The sequence below is a fragment of the Coptis chinensis genome, chromosome 1 (assembly GCF_015680905.1).
Source record: "Coptis chinensis isolate HL-2020 chromosome 1, ASM1568090v1, whole genome shotgun sequence".
NCBI classification, from domain to species: domain Eukaryota; kingdom Viridiplantae; phylum Streptophyta; class Magnoliopsida; order Ranunculales; family Ranunculaceae; genus Coptis; species Coptis chinensis.
Genome location: NC_141456.1, coordinates 69,138,624 through 69,160,693, shown reverse-complemented (window position 1 = coordinate 69,160,693; position 22,070 = coordinate 69,138,624). Strand labels below are relative to the sequence as shown.

General features: G+C 37.7%; 1 protein-coding gene across 1 annotated transcript; it reads left to right on the top strand.

Annotated features, from left to right (window-relative positions):
• The first annotated feature begins 361 nt into the window (after positions 1-361).
• On the top strand, positions 362-5,372 carry LOC147525073 (cystic fibrosis transmembrane conductance regulator). The gene is made up of 3 exons (XM_086605225.1): positions 362-625; positions 1,223-1,405; positions 4,987-5,372. Exons 1-3 carry the CDS (start codon positions 554-556, stop codon positions 5,194-5,196), a joined length of 465 nt encoding a protein of 154 aa, XP_086461351.1. The 5' UTR covers positions 362-553; the 3' UTR covers positions 5,197-5,372.
• The last annotated feature ends 16,698 nt before the right edge of the window (positions 5,373-22,070 follow it).

Here is a 22,070-nt window from a genome sequence, read left to right as displayed (position 1 = left end):
AAAAATCACTTAAAAGAACGTTTATCTATTAAATTTGCCAACCTTATAATTTCATTATAATATTTTATGAAATGAATTTAACTGATCTTAATTAATTAATACAATTTTAACAAGTTTTTTTAGTAGTTTGAAGGTTTAATTGTGAAATGCATTCAATTTTATCATTTTTAACTAATTTTCTAAATTTATTTTGTAAATCAAATGTATAACATAGTATCCAACTCTCACGTTTGGCCCTCAAGCCCGGCCCTTCAAGCCCTCTCGAGAGGGTTTAGGGGCGGATAAAGGCTTTGAGATTTAAGCATTGGCCCGATCCAACCCGGCCCTCAAGGTAAATGAGGGTAGGGTTAGCCCAGTCTTCAAAGCATGAGGGATTCATTGTTTGAGGGCTGGGCCAGCCCGGCCCGACCCATTTGACACCACTACGTTGACATCATCTTATATTTCATTTTTAAATTTATTATCAGAGGAAAGTAGACCGGACTATAATAACGAACTTCCTCTTGTCTGTCTCAGAGAAGTAAAAACCAAAACAAAACCAAAAACCAAAAAAATGGTGGGTATTTTCTCTAGATTTTCCGGGAATAAATTAAGTGGTCATCATCGAAGAGCTCAAAGTGCAGTGGTAAGCTGCTACGTCACTTGATACATAATTTTACTATTTAATTTGACATGGCCTCTTTATTTATACTGTAAAACTATCTTCCCTATTTGACCTCTTGAAGCTCAACTTTTCAAACTGGAAATCTCTTTTGAGTGACTTCTGTTCAAATCGTCATCTCTGCTGTTTGAACCCATGATTTTTCGCTGTTGTTAGGTCCAAATCTGTGTCGGTTGGTGGTTTAAGCATTAAGCATCAGAATAATGGGTTCATTGAAAGGAAACGATTCATTGTTTTTTGTTTGTTTGAATTCTTAAGAGACTAATATTTGAGTCCATCATATCAGCAATCCACTCGAAAAACAGATGGAGGGTTTTGTATTGCACTCTTTTCTTTTTGTCTTTTCGATATATAAATATTGTTACACTGTATCAGGCTATCAGCAACTGTAACAATCTTCACAATGTCCTCCTCCTGTTACTGCAGACTTAACATCTGTTCTAATTTTATACTTATTCTATATTTGAGAAGTTGTACTAGGATGCATGCAGATTCGTGGATTTTTAATACAACTTTTTTGGGTAAGTTGTGCTGATATTTGACTGGGGATTATTGGAGCAGGATGAGAGAGATGTAGTACCAGCAAACACAGAAGTTGAGGGTATTACTGTTGCTGCTGCGTCCGCGGCTGCTACCCATGGAATTGAAGTCGCAGTAGAGTTCAAACCTGTTGAGCATCCCTCTGAACCAATTGACAGTGATCTGCCAATTAAATGCCCTTTACCAGAGCCTTCAATACTGAATGTAAGCTCTTACTCCTGTTTTCCAAACACTAGGATGATTGGGTGAATACTAATTTCTTTTGATATGTGGTTAATCTTAGTTTATGCAAAACCGGTTGAGCTTTACTTTCTTCTAAGACAGATGTGGTGCTTTTTCTCTTGTATGTTTAATTTTGACCTAAGTTACATTGACACGGATAGGTGTGTCCGTATCTGACACGGACACGTAAATACATATCCGACACATTTTTTTTGAAATTTGGTGTGTCCATGTTTTTTTTTTTTTTTGAACAAATTATGGGGTTTGGCGAACCCAAACCTGTATTGATCAATTAGTTCTTACATATGTTGTTCCATCAGCATCCTCTTCTATAATATCATTGAGTGCATTTTCAAGAGGGGGATGAAAGTAAAACATATGATCCATAACAACTAATTTTGCAAGGTGATCAGCCGCCCTGTTCGTCTCTCGATAGCAGTGGCTGAAGTTTCTCCATTGAAGCTGATTCTTCAATAATGTGATAGCTGAGACTATGTTGAGGCAGTACCAAGGAGGGGATACTGCACCATTAACTATTTGAATAGCCAATAAGGAGTCAGAATTGACTTGCACACTGTTGGAGTTGTGAAGTAAACAGCCCTTGAGTCCCGCTTCTATAGCCAAATGCTCCTGATACAAAATCGATTTCTTTGTGCTGCCACTGCAAAAAGCAAAGAGCACCTTCCCATTAGAGTCCCTCGTGGTTCCTCCATATCCATTTCCATCAGTGCTAACTGATCTATCTGTGTTTACCTTCACAGTGCCTTCATCTGGCTTCATCCATTGACAGTTTATCAACTCCCTTGCTTTAAACTGGGGGTCGATTCCAAGTCTGTGTAGCACCACTCTTGCACTAGTAGTGTCTAGTACATCCTTCAGTTGTTGTTGCATATACATTTTCATCTCTTCAAGAATTATGTGTTACATAGATTTTGACTGTTTCTTTTTTCGAGCTGATAAAGGACAACTACTCGTAGCGACTGGAAATTTAGTTTTTATTTTAGTAGCACGTCAGCCAATTATGTGTCATTTCGTTGTTCCACTTCGTCTTTTTGCCATGGTTTTGTATTTCCTCTTCTAATTCACTTGGAAAACCTATTGTTTGTTAGTATAGGTAAAACCCCAGAATGGCCGGTGTTCTACCTCATAACTTGTTTTACTATTGTTCTGGGCATTTTAGTCTTGTTACAAGGCAGCGGTTCTGTCAATCTGTCATAGTTCTTTTCGTGCCTTCATATTAATATGATCTTCAAGCTTGTCATCTTCTAAAAGTCAATCAACATAGAACATCATTACATGCTTGAACTTGGTAAAACACCAATACAAAGAGAAAATTAGTTTGCGTAGAAGGTAACAGGGTAATGCTTTCAGCCCCACTTCATGATGTTCTTTCTTTTTAAACCCAGGTAAATATAGAACGTAACGGTTCCTTAATGCCCTATACCTTAAGGTGTCGGTGCCCTATAATGAGATCTTAATCCTTACCGGTTGCTCATAATGATATCAATTATTTATCTGAAAGTGGTGATGATTTCACTGCAATGATTAAGTCACCTAACATTGTTGCTGAAGATAGGACCTCTAAGACTTATGTTATTGCTGTGAGCATTACCTACTTACCCATCAGTTTCGGGAAAGCTATGGTCTTTGATCATAACTGTTTCTAGATGATGCTAATAAGATTTTATTATGGGGGAAAAGAGTAAGGTCTTAATTTTTGGGGAGCAAAGAAGCTATTTTGGCTTTGTAAGTTTTCTATTAAGTTCTTCATGAAATATTTTAAGAGCAAATATTTTGATGCATATGAAAAGTGTGGAGTCTAGGGAACTTAAGTTTTTTGTATACACAAAACAGTATTTACTCGTCTACATCTGTTTTCATCCATCCATTGAAGATGACTCTATATGACTATATGTGACAATATGTTTGAATATATGAGCATGTGTATTTGCTTGTGGAAGATTTTATGTAATGATGCAATGGAAGCGTGTAGAAATATTTAAGTCCGCAAGGAATTGTGAAAGTTACTATTTGAACTCGGAAGTTTTGAGAATTACAAGATTAAATTGATAAACATTAATTAGAAAATTGGGTGTAGGTGTACACATACGCAAATTTCTTAAGTTTAGAGGAAATGGCAAACTTTTTTTTTTGTTTTTCCTCCATAAAAACTGAAATTTGAGATTTGTCTCAAATTTCAGACTGACTTTTACAAATTTGACCTCTTTTATTAGTCCCAACTAAAGAAGCCAACTAGAAGCCAACTACTAACAAAAAAAAACTACGAACTAAATCAGTTACCAAAAGAGTAGTGGGTTAATCAAAATAACTAAAATTCATTCGAAATCTACAAAATTCCAATTAAAAGTGAGATGAATTTCTGGAGAGACCAAAACAATGTGGAAAACATCAACTCCAAAAACGGAAAAAATGTATGTTGATTACAACTAATTTCAATACAGTTTTAACAATTTAAAATGCATCTCTGATAATTTTGAATAGCATGTTTAAGCTTTGTTTGATGTAATTCAAATTGTGAAATTGTGAAAGAACAAATGGTTTTTTTTTATAAGACAATTGTATTATTTGATTGCAGTACATCTTGGAGCAATACACACGCACCCTTGCCTGATGAGTGGCCTCGATTGACACACACACTTACAGCCTGGGCACATTGGATTTTAGTATTATTTATTTGTGGAAGAAATTGGCAGTTACAAATAAAAGGGTAAAAAGGAAAAATAAGAAATTTTAAAAACAGTTAATACACCCAAAAAGTTGCGTGTTGCTAAAATTGGAGTAGAATCAAAAGATAATATTACTCTTTCTCTAGACAAAAAGCACACTAAAGAAAGTGTCTAGAGCCCAATTTCTAGAAACATTAATATAAAAGATGATAATTGATAAGTCTGACCAATTAAAAGTTGAAAGCGAAGTACTGCACTAAAGTAACTTCCTAAACTTGTTTGAACACAAAAATAGCTTTTTATACTTTTCTGTTTTCTTTTTTGGCTAAATAGACTCCTCGAGTTTAATTAGTCCTGGATAGCAACAAATAAATTTCAATAATCTTGTTGAGTTGCCCAGTGCAGTCACGTTTAAAGCCTTTATATAAGTTCCTAGGCCTCTCCACTTATCAGGAATTGGTTATGAGCTGGATGCCCGCAAAAAGTTAAGATGGTACTGGAGCAGACTATTGTGTTTGGCCCTCAGGCCCGTTAACTCAATGTTACCAAGTTTGTTGCATGCGTCAACCTCTAGTAATGCCACATGTGAGGGGACGTGTTGAGATATTTAGTATACGTTACCCAAGTTAGTTGTCCACATGTTAAGCTCAAGTGGCGTGTTGAGATATTTAGTATAGTCCCACATGGGATGTTTAAAGAATTACTATATAAGTTGTGAGATGTATATTATAATCCCACAGGGGATGTTTAAAGCAATTGTAGTTAGTGTATAAGGTCCTTGGCCTCTCCACTTACCTCCAATTGGTTGCCACTTGCCTATACATTTTGTCCCACATCATATTCTTTGTGTTCTAATACTTGGCACTGAAATCTCAGGACGGAAGAATATGGAAGGAGCGCATGTCAGCAACTACTCAAAGGACTGCTGATCTGCCAGTTCTTAAAGATGGGGCTACCCTTGAGACTGAATCAAATGGAACTAGACCTCGCTCATCACAGTCCAGACGTTCGATTTTACCTTCCATCAGTGCCCCTGAACACAATCTCATTAATCTGCTAGACGAATGCAACGCCTCTAGCATATGAAATTGCTTGGTTCCAGTTGCTTCTTCAAGGACAATGAATATGTTCTATGTTACTGTTTACTTTCTTCCATAAAAGGATGTCTTTTTGCTCCATGGTTGATTATCCTGTAAAATAGAGAATGAACAAGAATTGCTATCAAAGTATACATATTTAATATTATTTGTCATCTTTATGTAGCTTGCTTTATTCAAACCATGTAAACGATGTTGATCATATGGAAAGAAGAGAATTGCATAAAAAAGAAAATTGCATCTTGATGTTCGTAATCTTGATGGAATCAACCATATCCTCTTCGTTAACCCATCGCAAGCACATAGCGTTTACAAGTTCAAGCATGAGCTAGAATTTATTCTACCATAGGTCTACATGTCCTGCCAATATTTACCTGGTCACTTATTATCCTTTGTTGATTTATTGTACTGATTATTATTCTTTCTGACAATTACTATCTCCTCAGCTATTTATAAAAGAAAAAAAAATGACGATTGATCTACGTTTGTTCTTTTTTTTTAAGCAACTAGAGGTTTGGCAGATCTCAACGTGTATTAAGAAAATTAGATTCTTAAGTACATTTGTCCTTGTGCATACTCATTTATAATTTAGCAACAGTCCCATCAACTGGAGGCAGGAAATACATTACAGAATCATAGAGAGTTACTCAGCCTAGACAAGTAATCAACTACTTAATTAATTGGGTTCCCTATAAACATGTTTGAATACAACAACTTCAAACTATTGTTTCAAGGAGTTGGTAGAAGCAATAGTTGAGACAGTACCAAGGGGGCTCCTCCTTGCCATTGATGGCACCAACAACACACAGAGAATCAGACCCAATAGTAATTCTTTTAGCGCCAATGCTCAATGCACCCTTCATACCAGCTTAATTGCCAACAGTTCCTGTGTCATGACTAACCTCTTAGGTGAGCTCCCCGTTAAGGCTAGCTTAACTTCTCCTGTTACATCCCTGATAGCACCACCGAAATTATTAGCGTCTTTTGTAATAGAACCATCTATATTTACCATCATTTCACCTGCTAGAGGTTTGAGCCAAGTACACCAGTTAGGAGCTTCGCAAGTGAATGAAACTTGGACGCCGATCCTTTTCAGTAAGGACTTTAGCTGCCATAGTCTCGGGTACTTCTCTTAACACTGTTTGTAGGTACGTTTTCATCTCCTTCATGAGTTTGCTGCATACATGATCCTCAGAGTGTACTTTTTCCTGGAACCTCCTTGAGTTTTTTTCTATCCATATGGCATAAACAATAGCGTGAACAATGGTTTCGATTATTTCAGCTTCCGTTGTAGAGGATCTACATAACCTCGTTATGTTGTACCATTCTGGAGTAGAATGTTGAACATGAATACTCAGACCCATCCTTCTCTTCACCTTAGACCATATTTTTTTTGTATAAGGGCAATCAAAAGAGAGGTGTTTCGAGTGCTCCCTTGTAGAGTTACAAAAGCAACAACTTGATTGATGTATCACCTTCTTCTTTATTAATCTGTCTTGAGTGGGAAGACAGTTTGCAAATAATTCCCAGCCTGTTAATTAAGGAATGACTGGGTAAAACAAACTTACCCCAAATAAGCTTGTACCATTTTACCTTGTTTTGTATCTGTTTGAGCGCCATGTAAACTAATTTGGCAGTGAATCTTCCCAAGACAGTTGGGCGTGGTCCAAATGACTTGGTCTTGCAGTAGAAGAGAGTTCAACTCTGTACCTACAATCTTTCTTTTGAGATCACTGATAAACATAAAATAAATAGTTTTACTAATGAATAAAGCGATGAAACTCTAAACGAAAGTAAAACTACAACTACTTTGTTACTAGATTTATCAAAGATTTCTACTCTCAATCCTATTGAGATATAGTGGAGTAGATGATTCGTTCCACTCCTAGTTCTTTCACATGTAATGTTTTCTAAGTCTAATCAATCTTAACTAAAATCTAATGAGAGATTTACGAATTATAACTACGATGCAACTACCCACAAGATACGACTAATTAATTACGGAATGCTGCGTTGATTCTATGATAAGGAATTAGGGGGGATTGATTCCACCTTAACTCAACTTAACTTACTAACGACGAATCGTCGTAATCCGAATTGAACTGCTACGCAGAACAATTGGTTCTTCCTAATCCCTAATTACACCTGACACTTCTACCAATTCATAACTAGCATGTGAACGATTAAACACATTCTCATGGTGAATTAATCGTTTCTAGAGTGGAATAGAAATTACGACGAGTCTACGATAATTGGAATAAAGCTTTCATCAAGGCTTCTCAACCCCCTCTAATGGAGGTTTAGTCGAGAATCATTCCGCAATCATTTCCATATGAATCTAAACTAAACATAATATCAAGATTCCAACTTTACTAATTTAACAAACAATACTTGAAATCTAATTAATAATTAAGAAATGATGTCAACAAGAATTTAAACTAGATCTATAAATGAAATGACAAAAGAAAACGAATTGAATAATAATAAACTATTTTATTAATCTAATCAAATGAATAACAATATTTTAAAGGTTTAATCTAAAACAAGGAATGAAATGAAACTAAACTTAATTAAAAACTATTAAAACTAGATCTAGAAGCTATTCTAATGATTACTTTCTATCCTAAGCTCCCAGATATCTTAAGAGTTAAGTCTTCTTTGTTGATAAGGAGGAAATCAGATCCAAAAATTGTGCATGGGCTTCGAGCCATATTTTGGGCAGGAAAATCGGGCCCAAAACCCAATTTCTTCAGTCCAAAAAGGGCTCTTCAGCTGGATTCGGCTTCAACAGACTTTTAGTCCACTTCTGCTCCTCTGATTGGGCCAAAGCTTAGACCATTGGAAAGCTCTTCCCGAGCCGGTCGTTTTGACATAAGGTAGGCCCAATTCCAAGGTCTGAGTCCAAAGATACGGTCTTCGGAAGTTCTACTGACTTTGTGTACTGTTTCTACCCGCGTGGACTTTGACTTTTCAAGGTCTGATTAGGCTTTACAAAGGCTTTGTCTTCTTGAATCTTGGCCTTTAATCACAGAAATCCTTAGCAACCAACCATTGCTCCTTTATCTCATCAAAGTGGCACATTTGTGCACATAATTGACTTTGAAGCCTGAAACGCATAAAAACACGTAATCAGTATGAACTCTTAATTATTACTCACATAATTGGTCTAAAAGTATGATCATTCACGGGGTTAAAACTACAGTTTGGGCTCTTATCAAACCACCCCAAACAGCATTTTGCTTGTCCTCAAGCAAAGATGAGAAAATTAGAATAAGTGACTAAAAATGGAGTTCTATCTACTCTCGTTTATTTGAAAGTCGCGATTGCATGGACCATATGCAACAAGGCCTTAAACCACTAGGAATTTCCTAGTGGACGAGTTATAGCCTCGTGAGAGTTTTCCAGTGAAGGTACTCACAAACTTCATCTATACTACAACGACTAAGAAATAAAACTATTGTTTCCTTATTCATGCTCCCAATTATCTATACATCTCACTAGTAACGCATACAGAAATATCAAGTCAAAACCTAAGTTAATATATGTATAATAATCGATCATCTACGAATAAACATATATACAATGAGTAATACTATGAAATGCATTAACAGGTTTGTTTCTGAAACTCGGAATAGCGTCCTTAAGTAGGTTCTCACAATAATAGTCAAGATACAACACTCTGATTTTTCCACTCAAGTTTCGCTACTCCAGTGCGCAGTGGGCACACTTTACCTTACAATCTCAATGACACACAAGGAAGCCGGAGTCGATTAACACATCTGCCACTTACTATCACACTAACCTATTCCTAATTGAGCTAGAGGTCTTTATTAGGTGTTGCGGGGATTAGGAGATGGTTTAAGAAGGAAGGAAATGGATATTCAAAAGGACAAGTATGAGATAATAGAGTCTTCATATTATATAACTTAGAGAAAACCTTGTTATTTTCTTTTGCTTCTATACTTTGTTTCCATCCTTAGCCATATTTTTCTTTTTCTTTTCTTTGGCTTTTGACTCCCTTTTATTCTATTTTTGGAGTTTTTATTTATTTATAATTTTCTTTTTCTTTTCCTTGGATGGAAACTTATTTTCTTTTTCTGAAGCAACTAACTAATTTTTGTTTACACAGGTTTTTCTCTTCTTCTTTCTTCACTCATTCTATTCTTAGACTTATTCTAGATTGGGTAAGTTGAATTTTTATTTTGTTTTGTTTTTGTAACAGGGGGTAAAGGAATTGTGGTTTATGGAAGGCTAAAGAAAGGCTCGAGGGGCTTAACTAGCGGAAAATAATTCATAGGTTTGAATTTCTAGCTATATCGATCCAAAGAGGGCCTAAATTCTCACTTAGGATATGGCATAGTGATCAAGCAAGTGGACGTGTGATTTCTCTATCCGGATTTTACTTCTCCCTTGTGTCATTTCTCAAATGTTTCAAAATTCATATAAAGGCTTTAGGCTATATTCTCACGAGGATTTGTAGAATAAGTACTCTAGCCTAGATTTCAGAAACTTACTGCTAACAATCATAGATACTCATGTAATATATTTATAGATAGATGCAAAGATGATTATCTACATATTAACCTAAGTTTCTAACAATTATTCTGATGCAAAAGCTACGTGAGACTTCTAGATTGTTAAGAGCATAGAGAAAGAAAACAATACCAATATTCCTAAGTGTATAGCATAAACTTATTTTTTTATATTTTTGAAATTTCTAACTTGAAAACAAATGCATATTATACATATGTATATCCTAACAGATGCCTTAATTACACGTGTTTCTATGCCCCCAAACAAGAAGCATGCTTTGTCCTCAAAGCATTTAAATAAAGAGGGTAGAAAAATACCATGGAAATGCGTGAAATTCTGGAACATCTGCAAAACAAGGTTAGAACCTACTAATATAGGAAATAAAAAAACTGACGCAACTATATAAGAGTTCCACCCATTATGGGGTTAACAAAAATAAAATTGCTTGGGACATAAGCAGACACTAACTGGAATTAAAAAACTGACCTTATCTCCCGCTTTTATTCTTCATCCTCCTCATCCTCTTCTTTTATAAAGAAGTGAGGTTCCTTCGCGTCCTGCCATGCCATGATAATTTGCCAGGCTTCCCGCCATTTATCATCTATTATTGCTAACCTATTAAGCGCCACTCGGTCTGACGGGGTGTAGGGTGCAACCTAATGAGGTTGTATCCTCCACCCTTGCCAAGTCATTACACGAAAATATCGAATAATACTATTGGTGGGGTCGCGATTAATCGGCCGTAATCCAATCCGTGAAACGTGTACAAAAAACAGGAAAGAAACATAGCATAATACGGGAAATTAGAACAGGCATAAGAAGGCATAAGAAGGTACTTATGCCTCATGCTATGGGCTCGTGCTAAACTAGACATCAAGGTTCTGGGAAGGTCATGGCACATACGTCCCGTGGCTAAAGCAAGGAAGATGCTGCAAGTGGCATTATTCACAGAAGAAAAATGTCATTCCCCTAAAATGTTTAGCATGATCCAAAACATAACAGTTCCTATGTTCATGGATAGGTTACCAAAGGCGACGTTATATTCCCCTTGGTCCTCGATACGGAAAATGCCTGCCCCATACGGCTCATGTAAAAACTCATAAGTGTAGACATGCATATTATCTACCCAATAGCACCATGGGTCTTGTATTTCAACGAGCATAGCAAGTCCAAGAACAAATGCTAGCAAGAACCTGGTAATTTCCATTGGTTCATCATTAATGTTGATGGAGAACACTTGTTCTCCATCCGGTCTCTCAAAGAAAATACAATTATCATAAAAATAAGATGCAAGTCTTTGGAGAATAAAGTTCATCAGGTCTTACCATAAGCGGTTCCCAACCTACGTATGTGATCACCTCGCGAAACCAAGCACCATAAGTAGTGCTTTGGAACAAATCTTCGAAAGACTGTTCCGGTATTATTGTAGGAGATGTCATCTCAAAACGACCCTCTGGAACAGCTGCAATTGATCCGGGAACAACCCGCAGAAAACTGGAAATTTATGGTCTACGGAGGTCAGGGCGCAGGTGCGCTCCTCTTGGCCGCCAGTGCTTTCGATTAAAAATTTCGACAATGGCTAGAAGCGCGGGGTGCGCTCCATCAAGCGTAGGTGCGCCCGAGGTGGTGCTGATTTGTGAAAATGGTGAAGAACAACGGAAAACGTGGGAGTGAAAGGTGAGAGATGGAAGTTAGGTGTAGTGTGGGTTGTGAGTGTAGAATGAATAAAGTTTTTATAGATTTTAAGTTGCTAAAACGAATCGGGAAGTTGCCAAAAAGCTTTTACGGCAATTTCCGAAATACTAAAATTTTCAAACCCGAAAACGGAAACAACTCATATTCTTGATTCTAAAAACAACCCTAGTATATTTTAGGTTGAATTTAGGATAAAACTACCTAACTTATTGAGATTTTATCCTACCCCATATTTATTCATAGATATGCCCATATTGGCAATATTCTCACCCTAACTCTAAAATAACTTCTAGAAATGAGGGTCATATAAAAATCATGCTGGAATAAATAATACCACCTCCAAACAATTTGGGAAGGTGGGATCAATTTGAAACAACCACGCACAATGAAAATAACCACATTATATTAATTTTTTCATTCAAAGTACATTTCACTACAAAATTCAAATCTACGAAAGTTAAAACTTACATTAAAAATAAATAACAACAATAATAAATAACAACATCAAATATCAATCTATAGAATCCCTAAACACGTCGCTACTAGTGGCGGAGGGCACATGCTCAAGAGGTGGCTCTTGAGCTCCCGATAGGTCATTTCCCTGCGTCTTCCGACGACGACGCTCGTGCCTCACAGCTGTATCCTTAGAAGAACTCCCGTGGGGTGGGAAGCGTGCAAGCATATCGACGCGGAATTGGCACTGAGATTCCAGCTCAGCCCTCATCTGTTCCCACCGCTCGTCCTCGCGCTGGGTACGAATCTCGAAGTTATGATGCATAGTAGCCTGTCGAGTCTGGAGGTCTTCGCAAATAGTATTGAGGGAACGCATGCCACGATGGATCACAGCCATGCGTTCTGCATCTGACGTACACCTCTCTAAGGCATCGACATCAAAACATGCCATGTCATCCTCATTCTCCGAGTCATTTTCATTCTCCGAGTCATTCTCATCGACTACCCTATCCTCAGGTAACCTCCAAACTCGTTGGATACACTCCTTATAAATACGAGGATTTCGGTGTAGGGTGAGGCAAATCCTATCAGACGTCGGAGTCGCTCTCAACTTCAGCATGATCTTGGTTATCAAAATAGGGAGAGGTGCAATAGACTTCCCCACTCCCCTAATCATGTTAAGCAAAAATTTCAAAATACAGAACTCATACTTTTGCTCCTGGAGTATCCATAGAATGTGAAGGCAGTTCAGACTGATGTTGCTGACCTTCTCCTTCCCTATGACATTCCTACCAATGACCGAAATACGACAAAGTTTGGTTGGTTCGAGGATGCTCGGCGAACACAATGCGAGCTCGCATTGTAGTTCCTTTCGGTAACAGTCGCGTGCATCAAAGGCTCTACCACAGTATATTGGGAGTCCTGTAACGTGGCATCAAGATGGATTCTAGGCGGAATGCCTAGAATCTCAGCCAACAACCCAACAGATACATCTTTCCTCCTCTTTGCCACCGTAACAAAAATTCGATTCCCCTCCAACTCCCTCGTGTTGTAAAACCGTCGGACTAACTCTTCGTGGTAAAAGTCGTCGGTCGAGTACCACAAGCTATTCCAATCTCTACTAACCATTTTGTCACCGTAAAATGGCGCGAAGTGGTCTCCAGTAAAGACTTGCTCTGGCAAAATTCGGCGTTGTTGAGCCATTGGAAGTTTTGATAAGGTTTGGGGGTTTGAATAAGGTAGGGGGAAGCAATGAGGAACAACCTCACTAGAAAAACGATGGTGGCGGTGGTGTGGTGGCGCGGCAGCTCCAATGTACTGGTTTTTGGGTGGTTTTTGGTGATTAAACTTGATTTAAATTGGTGTGGGAAGGGTTTGGAGAAGATTTTAACTTGATTTGAACTGTGGGCGTAGGTGTATTTAGCTTTCTTTTTATTTTTTTATTTTTGGTTTAGGGTTTGAAGCTTGTTTGCTTGTTAATGGTGGCGGTGAAGATGAAAACGCGAACTGAAGGTTTAAGGTAAGGCGCAGGTGCGCGGCGGGTGCATGTCGGTTGGGCCCAAGCCCAATTCGAATTCGAACAATTTTCGATTTTTCGCGTAATTTCAAAATAACATTGCCGCTTCGTTACCGGCCTGATTTTTGCGAATGAGATATAGAAATGATCAGGAGAGAATTTCCAATCCAATGATCCATAAAACACTCTATTCCGACCATGGGTGACATATAAGTAAATGGAAAACGCCTTGAAGTGCGTGTATGACGTAAGTTATGCGAACAAATGAATTTTAAATTCATAGATTATGTCAACCCGAATCGGAATACAATTTAACAGCCTAAGCAACTCTAATGGGACATAAAACATTCTAGGACGGAAACACGAACACCCCACTTTGAACAAATTTTTACAACGAGTTTAGAAAATTTGTTTTTTTTTAAAGTGGGTCTTTTAAAGTCAGATTCCCGAGACTTCCTAGATTACTATGTTTATTATTTAATATTTTTTTTACTTTTATAAGGAAAAACAATAAGCAATAAGGACATAATTCACCCCATAGAGAAACATGACTCAAAAATCCGAGAAAACATGCAAGAGTGGAAAACGTGAATTATGTTAAACGTGGACTTAGGATCTAGTACTTATAGCCACATACTCCATAGGGAGGGCCCGTTACCTGAATGGTGCACTCACCAATATATGAAAATGAAAGGAAATGCACCAAACACAAAAATTGAGTTGTTTATAGTCAGATACTCGAGACTTTATCTAAACATATGTATGAACATGCAGTTTATCATATATCAACAACCGAAATAGTTGTGGATCATTCCATAAATAAATATCACAAAAACCATACCCAAACACAATCAAGCACCAAGATTTCCTATGACGCAACCTAGTGAAATGAAAGCGAAGTTGGATAGACCTATAACGTAACCTAGCATGCACCTTCTTTTTCATCTTTGAACGAGAGGGTGTCCTAGTGAATAAGTGTGGAAAAGTGAATGGTTGTGGAAGATATGGTGGAAATGGATAAGTTGTAGAAGGAAAGAATGGAAAAAATGAGGATGTGGGTTTAGCACAAAACTCATTCATGGTGTAGGTAGGGACTGTCTCAATTCTGAAAATGAAGGTGTCAAATGGTTTGTCCTTCTGAAGTATTTGTTTGCTAGGAGGATTTAAAAAATTATGAAGCACAGGAGAAACAAAAGGATCGAGTGCAAACTCGAGATGCCTTTGAAAGGGTGGAAAGAGGGGAGTTGAGGCGGATGTTGTGCAAAGTAGTTCTTGATAGGGTGACTCATCACCTGCTCTAAGAAACTCATCGAATTCCTTATCAAGCTTGGTCATATCCACCTTACTATGGTATTCCTCTATATCTTTGAGAAAGTCATCTATCTCGTCCTCATCCATAATATGTGTATCGACTAGTGTAGGGATGAAAATGTTGGAGTCTGAACTTTCAAAGGAAAGAAATTTGGGCATCCGATTATCGGGAACGCGTGTTGTTGAAATAATCTTGAGCCGAAGCTCTCGATCATGCTAACCTCTCCATCCATAGATCTAATCGGGTAATTGTGTCTTTTGTTTTAAAACATTTACTTCAATAGAAAGATGGCCAAAAGACATGGACATCGAACCATCGCAAATTTATGAGCGCATTGGCAGTTGCCGTGAAAAAGAGCATTCCCCTAAGATGATCGGGACAGAGTCGTTAGCGACTTTGGAATCGAGGATGACGAAATCAGCCGGATAGTAGAAATCCTGAACCTTTACCAGCACATTTTCAACCACCCCCTTAGGATACTTAATAGACCGATCAGCTAATTGCAACGTCATTTTAGTGGGTTGCATCTCCTCTAGACCTATTTTTCTATACAAATAAAACGGGAGTAAGTTAACACTAGCCCCCAGGTCTAATAACACGGTCGTCGTATAGGAATCTCCTAAGGTGCATTGTACAGTAGGATGACCAGGGTCCTTGTACTTAATAATTATGTTATATTTAGATAGAGTTAGGAATTGTTCTGTTAAAAAGGCGTCTTTTGGTATATTGGTCTTACGCCTAGTAGTACACAACTCCTTAAGAAACTTAGCATGGTGTGGTAGCTTTTTAATAGCTTCGAGGAAGGGAAGGTTTATAGTTAGATTCTTGAAAACGTCCCTAATCTCCTCATAATTTGTATCCCTAGTTAACATGGATAATTTTTGTGGAAATGATAGTTTCTCTCTATATTTAGCATATGTATCACCTGGATGTTTAACCTTGGCTTTCTGTTTCTTAGGTTGTCTTTAATCGTACCTCTATAGTGGTAGGCTCTTGAGTTTCCATTTCAGTATCTAGTAAAGTAGCTGGTGTAGGGGCTACTGGTGGGGTAACTATAGGCATAGTTACTTTGTTATCAACCACTCTGCCAGAACAGAGAGTGGTGATGACATTTAGCTCACCTACGTTTTCATTTTCATTACTAGTATTACCGGTTATCTCAAAGGTTGCGTTTGTTGTTTTAGGAATAGGTATCGCGTGACCTGGAAACACACCTTTGGGTTGGGCTTTATCTTGGCCTAACTGTTGGCTTAAATTATTAATGGATTATAGAATCTGTTGGTTAGATTGAGCCATGGTTTGGAAGAGTTGTTGGCTCACCTGTATGAAGGTGTCAAGACAATCTGGTTGTGTGGGTGTAGTGGTCACGGGTGATGTGACTAGAACTATCTCGCGTTGATTATTTATGGGAGGATTGTGATAGTTATTATTTACCGGAACGATACCTCTATTAGCATTATAATTATAATAATTACCTTGACCTTGTGCTTGACTTTGTCGAGGTTGCGCTTGGTTGTTATAATTATTATAATTACCCTGACCCTATCCTTGTCGTGGTGGAGCTTGGTTATAACTGTGCGTTGGCCTAACATATTGATTATTGTACCCTGGAGGTGTGACTTGTTGGTTATTTCTCCAACCAAAGTTGGGATTTTGTCTCCAAGGGGCGTTAGGTTCACTATTAATGGAACAAGCATGTTCATAGGCTATAGGACAGTGGGAGTCGGGATGCTCAGGACTCCAACAGAAACTACATGGATTGGAATTTACATTCATGACGGGGATAGGCTTTTGTTGTATAGAAATGGCCTCTACCTTTTTAGTGAGTGATTCGATTAGAGTTTTAAGCTCGGGATCATATTTTATCTCAAACATATCGGTGGCCTTAACTGTATTAGAAGAACTAGCGGAGCAGTGGATATCGTCACTACCCCCCCAATTGTTATTTGGCTTAGTTTGATCCTCTAAAAATTTATAAGCCTCCGAGGCTCCTTTACTTAGGAAACTACCCCTATTCATTATGTCAAGGACTTCTTTATGGTGGTGTAGAAGTCCTTTGAAAAAGGCACGAACTAACGTGTCTTTCGCTAGGTTATGATGTGGACACTCTATAAGGAGATCGGTGAAATGATTCCAAGCCTCTGAAAATGATTCATGAGGATTTTGTCGAAAGAAATGAATCTTGGAAAGCATCTCATCCGTCTTTAGGGGTGGGTAAAAATGCTCCATAAACAGCTGAACAAGTTTAGCCCACGAGTCCATAGAATTAGGCGCTTGGGCAGTTAACCAAGACGCCGCCTTATCGGCCAAAGTGAAGGGAAATACCCTGAGTTTAATTTGTTCAGCACCTACCATCGGATGGTGGAATGTTGTAAGAACTTGGTCAATCCTACGCATGTGCTGATAAGACCATGAAAAACGGATAACAATATAAAAATATTTGGGGGGATTCGGAAATCCCCCACTGGGTCTGCTAGAACGATGCAAGATTTAGGGCTATCGCTCAAGGCTTTGTAAAAGTCGGAGAGTGGAGTCTCTCTTTCTTCAGCCATTATGTCAGGTGTGGTGTGTGGAATAGTAGCTAGAGGTGTAGTGATTGGTATACTAGATAGACGTGTTTGTTGACGTTGACGGTTAATTACGTTCGGTGTTTTTCTCCGAACAGACCTCAATCTCATGCAAGGGTAAGTCTAAACACGACAACACTCCAAACAATCTTGATATACTAGTATAAACCTCTAACTGGAGATGCGAGGTGTGGAAGAAAAGAGTACCTGAATGCCTCCTTGCTTCGCTTACGAATAACGTCTTGTTTACGCGTGCTCAGTGTGTATAACAAGTTAGAACACTGAAAACTTGAAGAAATGGAAAGTTTGAAACAAACCTGAGGAAATCGGGCAATTTCAGCAAAGGGCGCAGGTGCGCTCTGTTTAGGCGCAGGTGCGCTCAGGACAACTCAAAGTTCCAGGTCTTTGGGCGCAGGTGGGGCTCGTTTTGGACGAAGGTGCGCTCAGGACTTGTCCGATGTCCAGTGTTTGAGCGCAGGTGGCGCTCTGTACAAAAATGAATTTCCAGGTGTTTGAGCGCAGGTAGCGCTCTATTTGGGCGCATGTGCGCTCCGTGTATTTTCGCGAGGAAAATTTAAGTGCTGAAACGGACAACCACAGTATGAATTAAACAAGGGTGGGTGGGTTTAATGGGACTTAAAAATGACTAATTATACTATGAAACCAATGCTAAAGGGAACTAAGATGGCAGCGGCGCCATTTGATAAACATAAAATAAATAGTTTTACTAATGAATAAAGCGATGAAACTCTAAACGAAAGTAAAACTAAAACTACTTTGTTACTAGATTTATCAAAGATTTCTACTCTCAATCCTATTGAGATATAGTGGAGTAGATGATTCGTTCCACTCCTAGTTCTTTCACATGTAATGTTTTCTAAGTCTAATCAATCTTAACTAAAGTCTAATGAGAGATTTACTTAATTATAACTACGATGCAACTACCCACAAGATACGACTAATTAACTACTTTCTTTGTCAAGTTGATTTTATGATAAGGAATTAGGGGATTGATTCCACCTTAACTCAACTTAACTTACTAACGACGAATCGTCAGTAATCCAAATTGAATCGCTACACGCAGAACAATTGGTTCTTCCTAATCCCTAATTACACCTGGCACTTCTACCAATTCATAACTAGCATGTGAACGATTAAATCCATTCTCATGGTGAATTAATCGTTTCTAGAGTGGAATAGAAATTACGACGACTCTACGATAATTGGAATCAAGCTTTCATCAAGGCTTCTCAACCCCCTCTAATGGAGGTTTAGCCGAGAATCATTCCGCAATCATTTCCATATGTATCTAAACTAAACATAATATCAAGATTCCAACTTTACTAATTTAACAAACAATACTTGAAATCTAATTAATAATTAAGAAATGATATCAACAAGAATTTAAACTAGATCTATAAATGAAATGACAAAAGAAAATGAATTGAATAATAATAAACTATTTTATTAATCTAATTAAATGAATAACAATATTTTAAAGGTTTAATCTAAAACAAGGAATGAAATGAAATTAAACTTAATTAAAAACCATTAAAACTAGATCTAGAAGCTATTCTAATGGCTACTTTCTATCCTAAGCTCCCAGATATCTTAAGAGTTAAGTCTTCTTTGTTGATAAGGAGAAAATCAGATCCAAAAATCGTGCATGGGCTTGGAGCCATGTTTTGGGCCGGAAAATAGGGCCCAAAACCCAATTTCTTTAGTCCAAAAAGGGCTCTTCAGCTGGATTCGGATTCAATAGACTTTTAGTCCACTTCTGCTCCTCTGATTGGGCCAAATCTTAGACCATTGGAAAGCTCTTCCCGAGCCGGTCGTTTTGACATAAGGTAGGCCCAATTCCAAGGTCTGAGTCCAAAGATACGGTCTTCGGAAGTTCTACTGACTTTGTGCACTGTTTCTGCCCGCGTGGACTTTGACTTTTCAAGGTCTGAGTAGGTTTTACAAAGGCTTTGTTTTCTTGAATCTTGGTCTTTAATCACAGAACTCCTTAGCAACCAACCATTGCTCCTTTATCTCATCAAAGTGGCACATTTTTGCACATAATTGACTTTGAAGCCTGAAACGCATAAAAACACGTAATCAGTATTAACTCTTAATTATTACTCACATAATTGGTCTAAAAGTATGATTGTTAAGGGGTTAAAACTACAGTTTTGGGCTCTTATCAATCACTATCAGGCAGGGAAGTAATAGAGAGGTTCCATCTCCCATCAAGGATGAGGTCACTTACAAGGGCATCAACTGGAATTTGTAAGAGTTGTACTGCTTCAGGCACATAATGATGTAACATCACTGCAAATACCAAAATGAGTCTCTTTAGGACTCACTTTAATATTACACCAAATGAGGTTAGAAATAAGCTAGTTTGCGATGAATGGGGAGGTTTTGGGTGTTTGGTAATGGCTTCTCTTCTTGGTGGAAGATGCATATGTATCCAGTTAAAGTGAAGGATCCGGAATCAAGTAAACATAGTTCTAGGGTTGGCTTTTTATAGACATATATGTTGGTAGGGTGTGATTCATGATGACAAAGGATGAGTCATGGTTGTGAGTGCGGCTGAACAATGTAGTTGGTGGAGTGGCTGCTATAGTTGGTAGAAGCGATGATGATTATAGTTGGTGAGGCAATGGTGTTGCTATCATGAGAGGGTGGGGGATTTTTTATTTGATCGTGTTGGGGGGCTCTGTTAATGTACTGAGGTCTACATGTCGGTTAGATGAATGCGGTGAGGAGGGATGAAATGGTTAGGAATATAGGATGTAGTATGCAGATTGTAGTTTGGGTGAGGTGTTTTCTGTTAGTAGAGCGGTGTGCCTTATACTTGTGTTTATGACTTATCTTCCATGTGTCACCTGATGACTGGTTCTCGGGTATTAAATGAATATATGTACTTATAATCGCACATGGGAAGTATTCCTTGTTGAGTATGTTATAAACATATACATTATATGTTTGTTTGTTTTTTTTTGTTTTTTTTTTGTGATATAACTAGCTGATAAAGGTTTTACATGGTCATAGACCCACATAGGTGGGGCCCAATACTTGCATATTTCAGAGCCCATTTACATAATTCATGAGCTTTAACATTGCCATCCTGTCTAATCCAACAAAAAATAAAACTGGAGTTCATAACAGTAGAAGAAAACAGATTGGCACTCATCACAATAGAATCCTGGAATTGCCAACCGCTCCTTTGCTCAACATCTGCATAAGGTACTTGTTGTCCCCCAAAATGAGCATATGGTCATGCTTCAGGTCTTTGAGAAGTCCAGCAGCTATCTCCGCTCCAATACATTCTGATTCCAAAGCACTAGCAACCTTGAACTTCCTATAGATTGCACCTAGTAGGTTCCCATCCTTGTCCTGACATATAGTAACATCCAATCCCTCTTCTAGGATTCCTGTCATAGGTGATAAGCACCCAAAACTGTAGTTTAAATCTTTAATAGTATTTCATTTAGGGCAATTATGTTATTAATAGGGAACTGAATTTTCCACGCTCATTTTTACCCCATCCACGGTTTTGCAAGGTGAAATGACTAACATACCCTCACACTTAAAGTGGGCAACAAGTGAGAAAGTTGTTCTCTTCATCCTCCCGCATTCTAGATCGCATTTTATTTCCTCTTAAACCAGTCTCTTCTCCCTCCAACAAGGTGAACACAACAATGGCGAATTCGACCCTATTTTGTTGTAGACGTTTATGAGAAAAAAACATGTTGATTTGGTTTAAAGTTCTTTAAAATAAATTAGCAATCATCCTAGCTCAATCTTTTTAAATATTGATTTGAAGCAAGACGCAAGACCCACTTTGACTTTGTTGTTAATTCTTATATCGGATGACTTTAGTAGGTGCCAAAAAGAAATTCCATTTGGGTTATGGGTCTAGAATAGTTGAGTGAATTATATATTCACATTTGCATATATGGTGTCCACTGATTTCTCTGAATGAATCGCAATACATTACCTGCAATTTGTGTGAAGCTGGAGAACTTTTCCAGAGATATTGAGGAGTATTTGAGTTGCTTCAATTTCAAGTTGGATACTTAAATATTTGAGTTGTGAAATTTCAACAAATCCCGTTATTTTATCACATACCAATTCCGCAAGAGAAAATTTTTGTACAATTTTGTAGAAGTAGAGAGAGCGATGGCGATAAGGCTAGGAGAAAAAGAACAGTAGCATACGAAGAAGAAGATGTTTAGAATTATCCATTTTCTTATTGTTATCTATTGATTGATATTACAGATAAAAGGGGTATTTTAGTCAAGTCATCTGTAAATCCAAGAAAATGTAAAAAGTTGGCATGGAAAACTGTAGTCTTTATTAATAATGTGAGTTTATTACTATTTACTTGTTTAAGAAGTCAAAGTCAACTTGGGCAGAAAAAAAAGACAGAAAGTCAATAGAACTTCAACATGCCATATTTTTGGACTCAGACCTCGGAATTAGACCTATTTTATATAAAAACAACCGTCTTGAGAAGAGCTTTCTAAAAATTAAGGTCTCAAGCCAATCATAGTAGTAAAAGTGGACGAAAAAGGTATTGCAGTAAATTCTAGCAGATTGGTTGCTTTTGGACTTAATCCTTTGGACTGGATTCTGTGGCCCAAAACTTAACTCCCAAGCCTAACCACAAATTTGTAAACCTAAACCTCTATTTTATAAAGAGGATAAAGGCAAAACCCTAATGATTTTCTTCGCCATAGTTTAGCTTAATTAGGGTTTTATGCTATTTCCTCCATTTTGATAAAATCACCATTTTT

Excerpts from the sequence above, each read along its gene's own strand:
- LOC147525073 (XM_086605225.1), top strand. The coding sequence starts at position 554 with ATGGTGGGTATTTTCTCTAGATTTTCCGGGAATAAATTAAGTGGTCAT. Across the intron at positions 626-1,222 it reads GAAGAGCTCAAAGTGCAGTG|GATGAGAGAGATGTAGTACC; the intron begins GTAAGCTGCTAC and ends TTATTGGAGCAG. Across the intron at positions 1,406-4,986 it reads CAGAGCCTTCAATACTGAAT|GACGGAAGAATATGGAAGGA; the intron begins GTAAGCTCTTAC and ends CTGAAATCTCAG.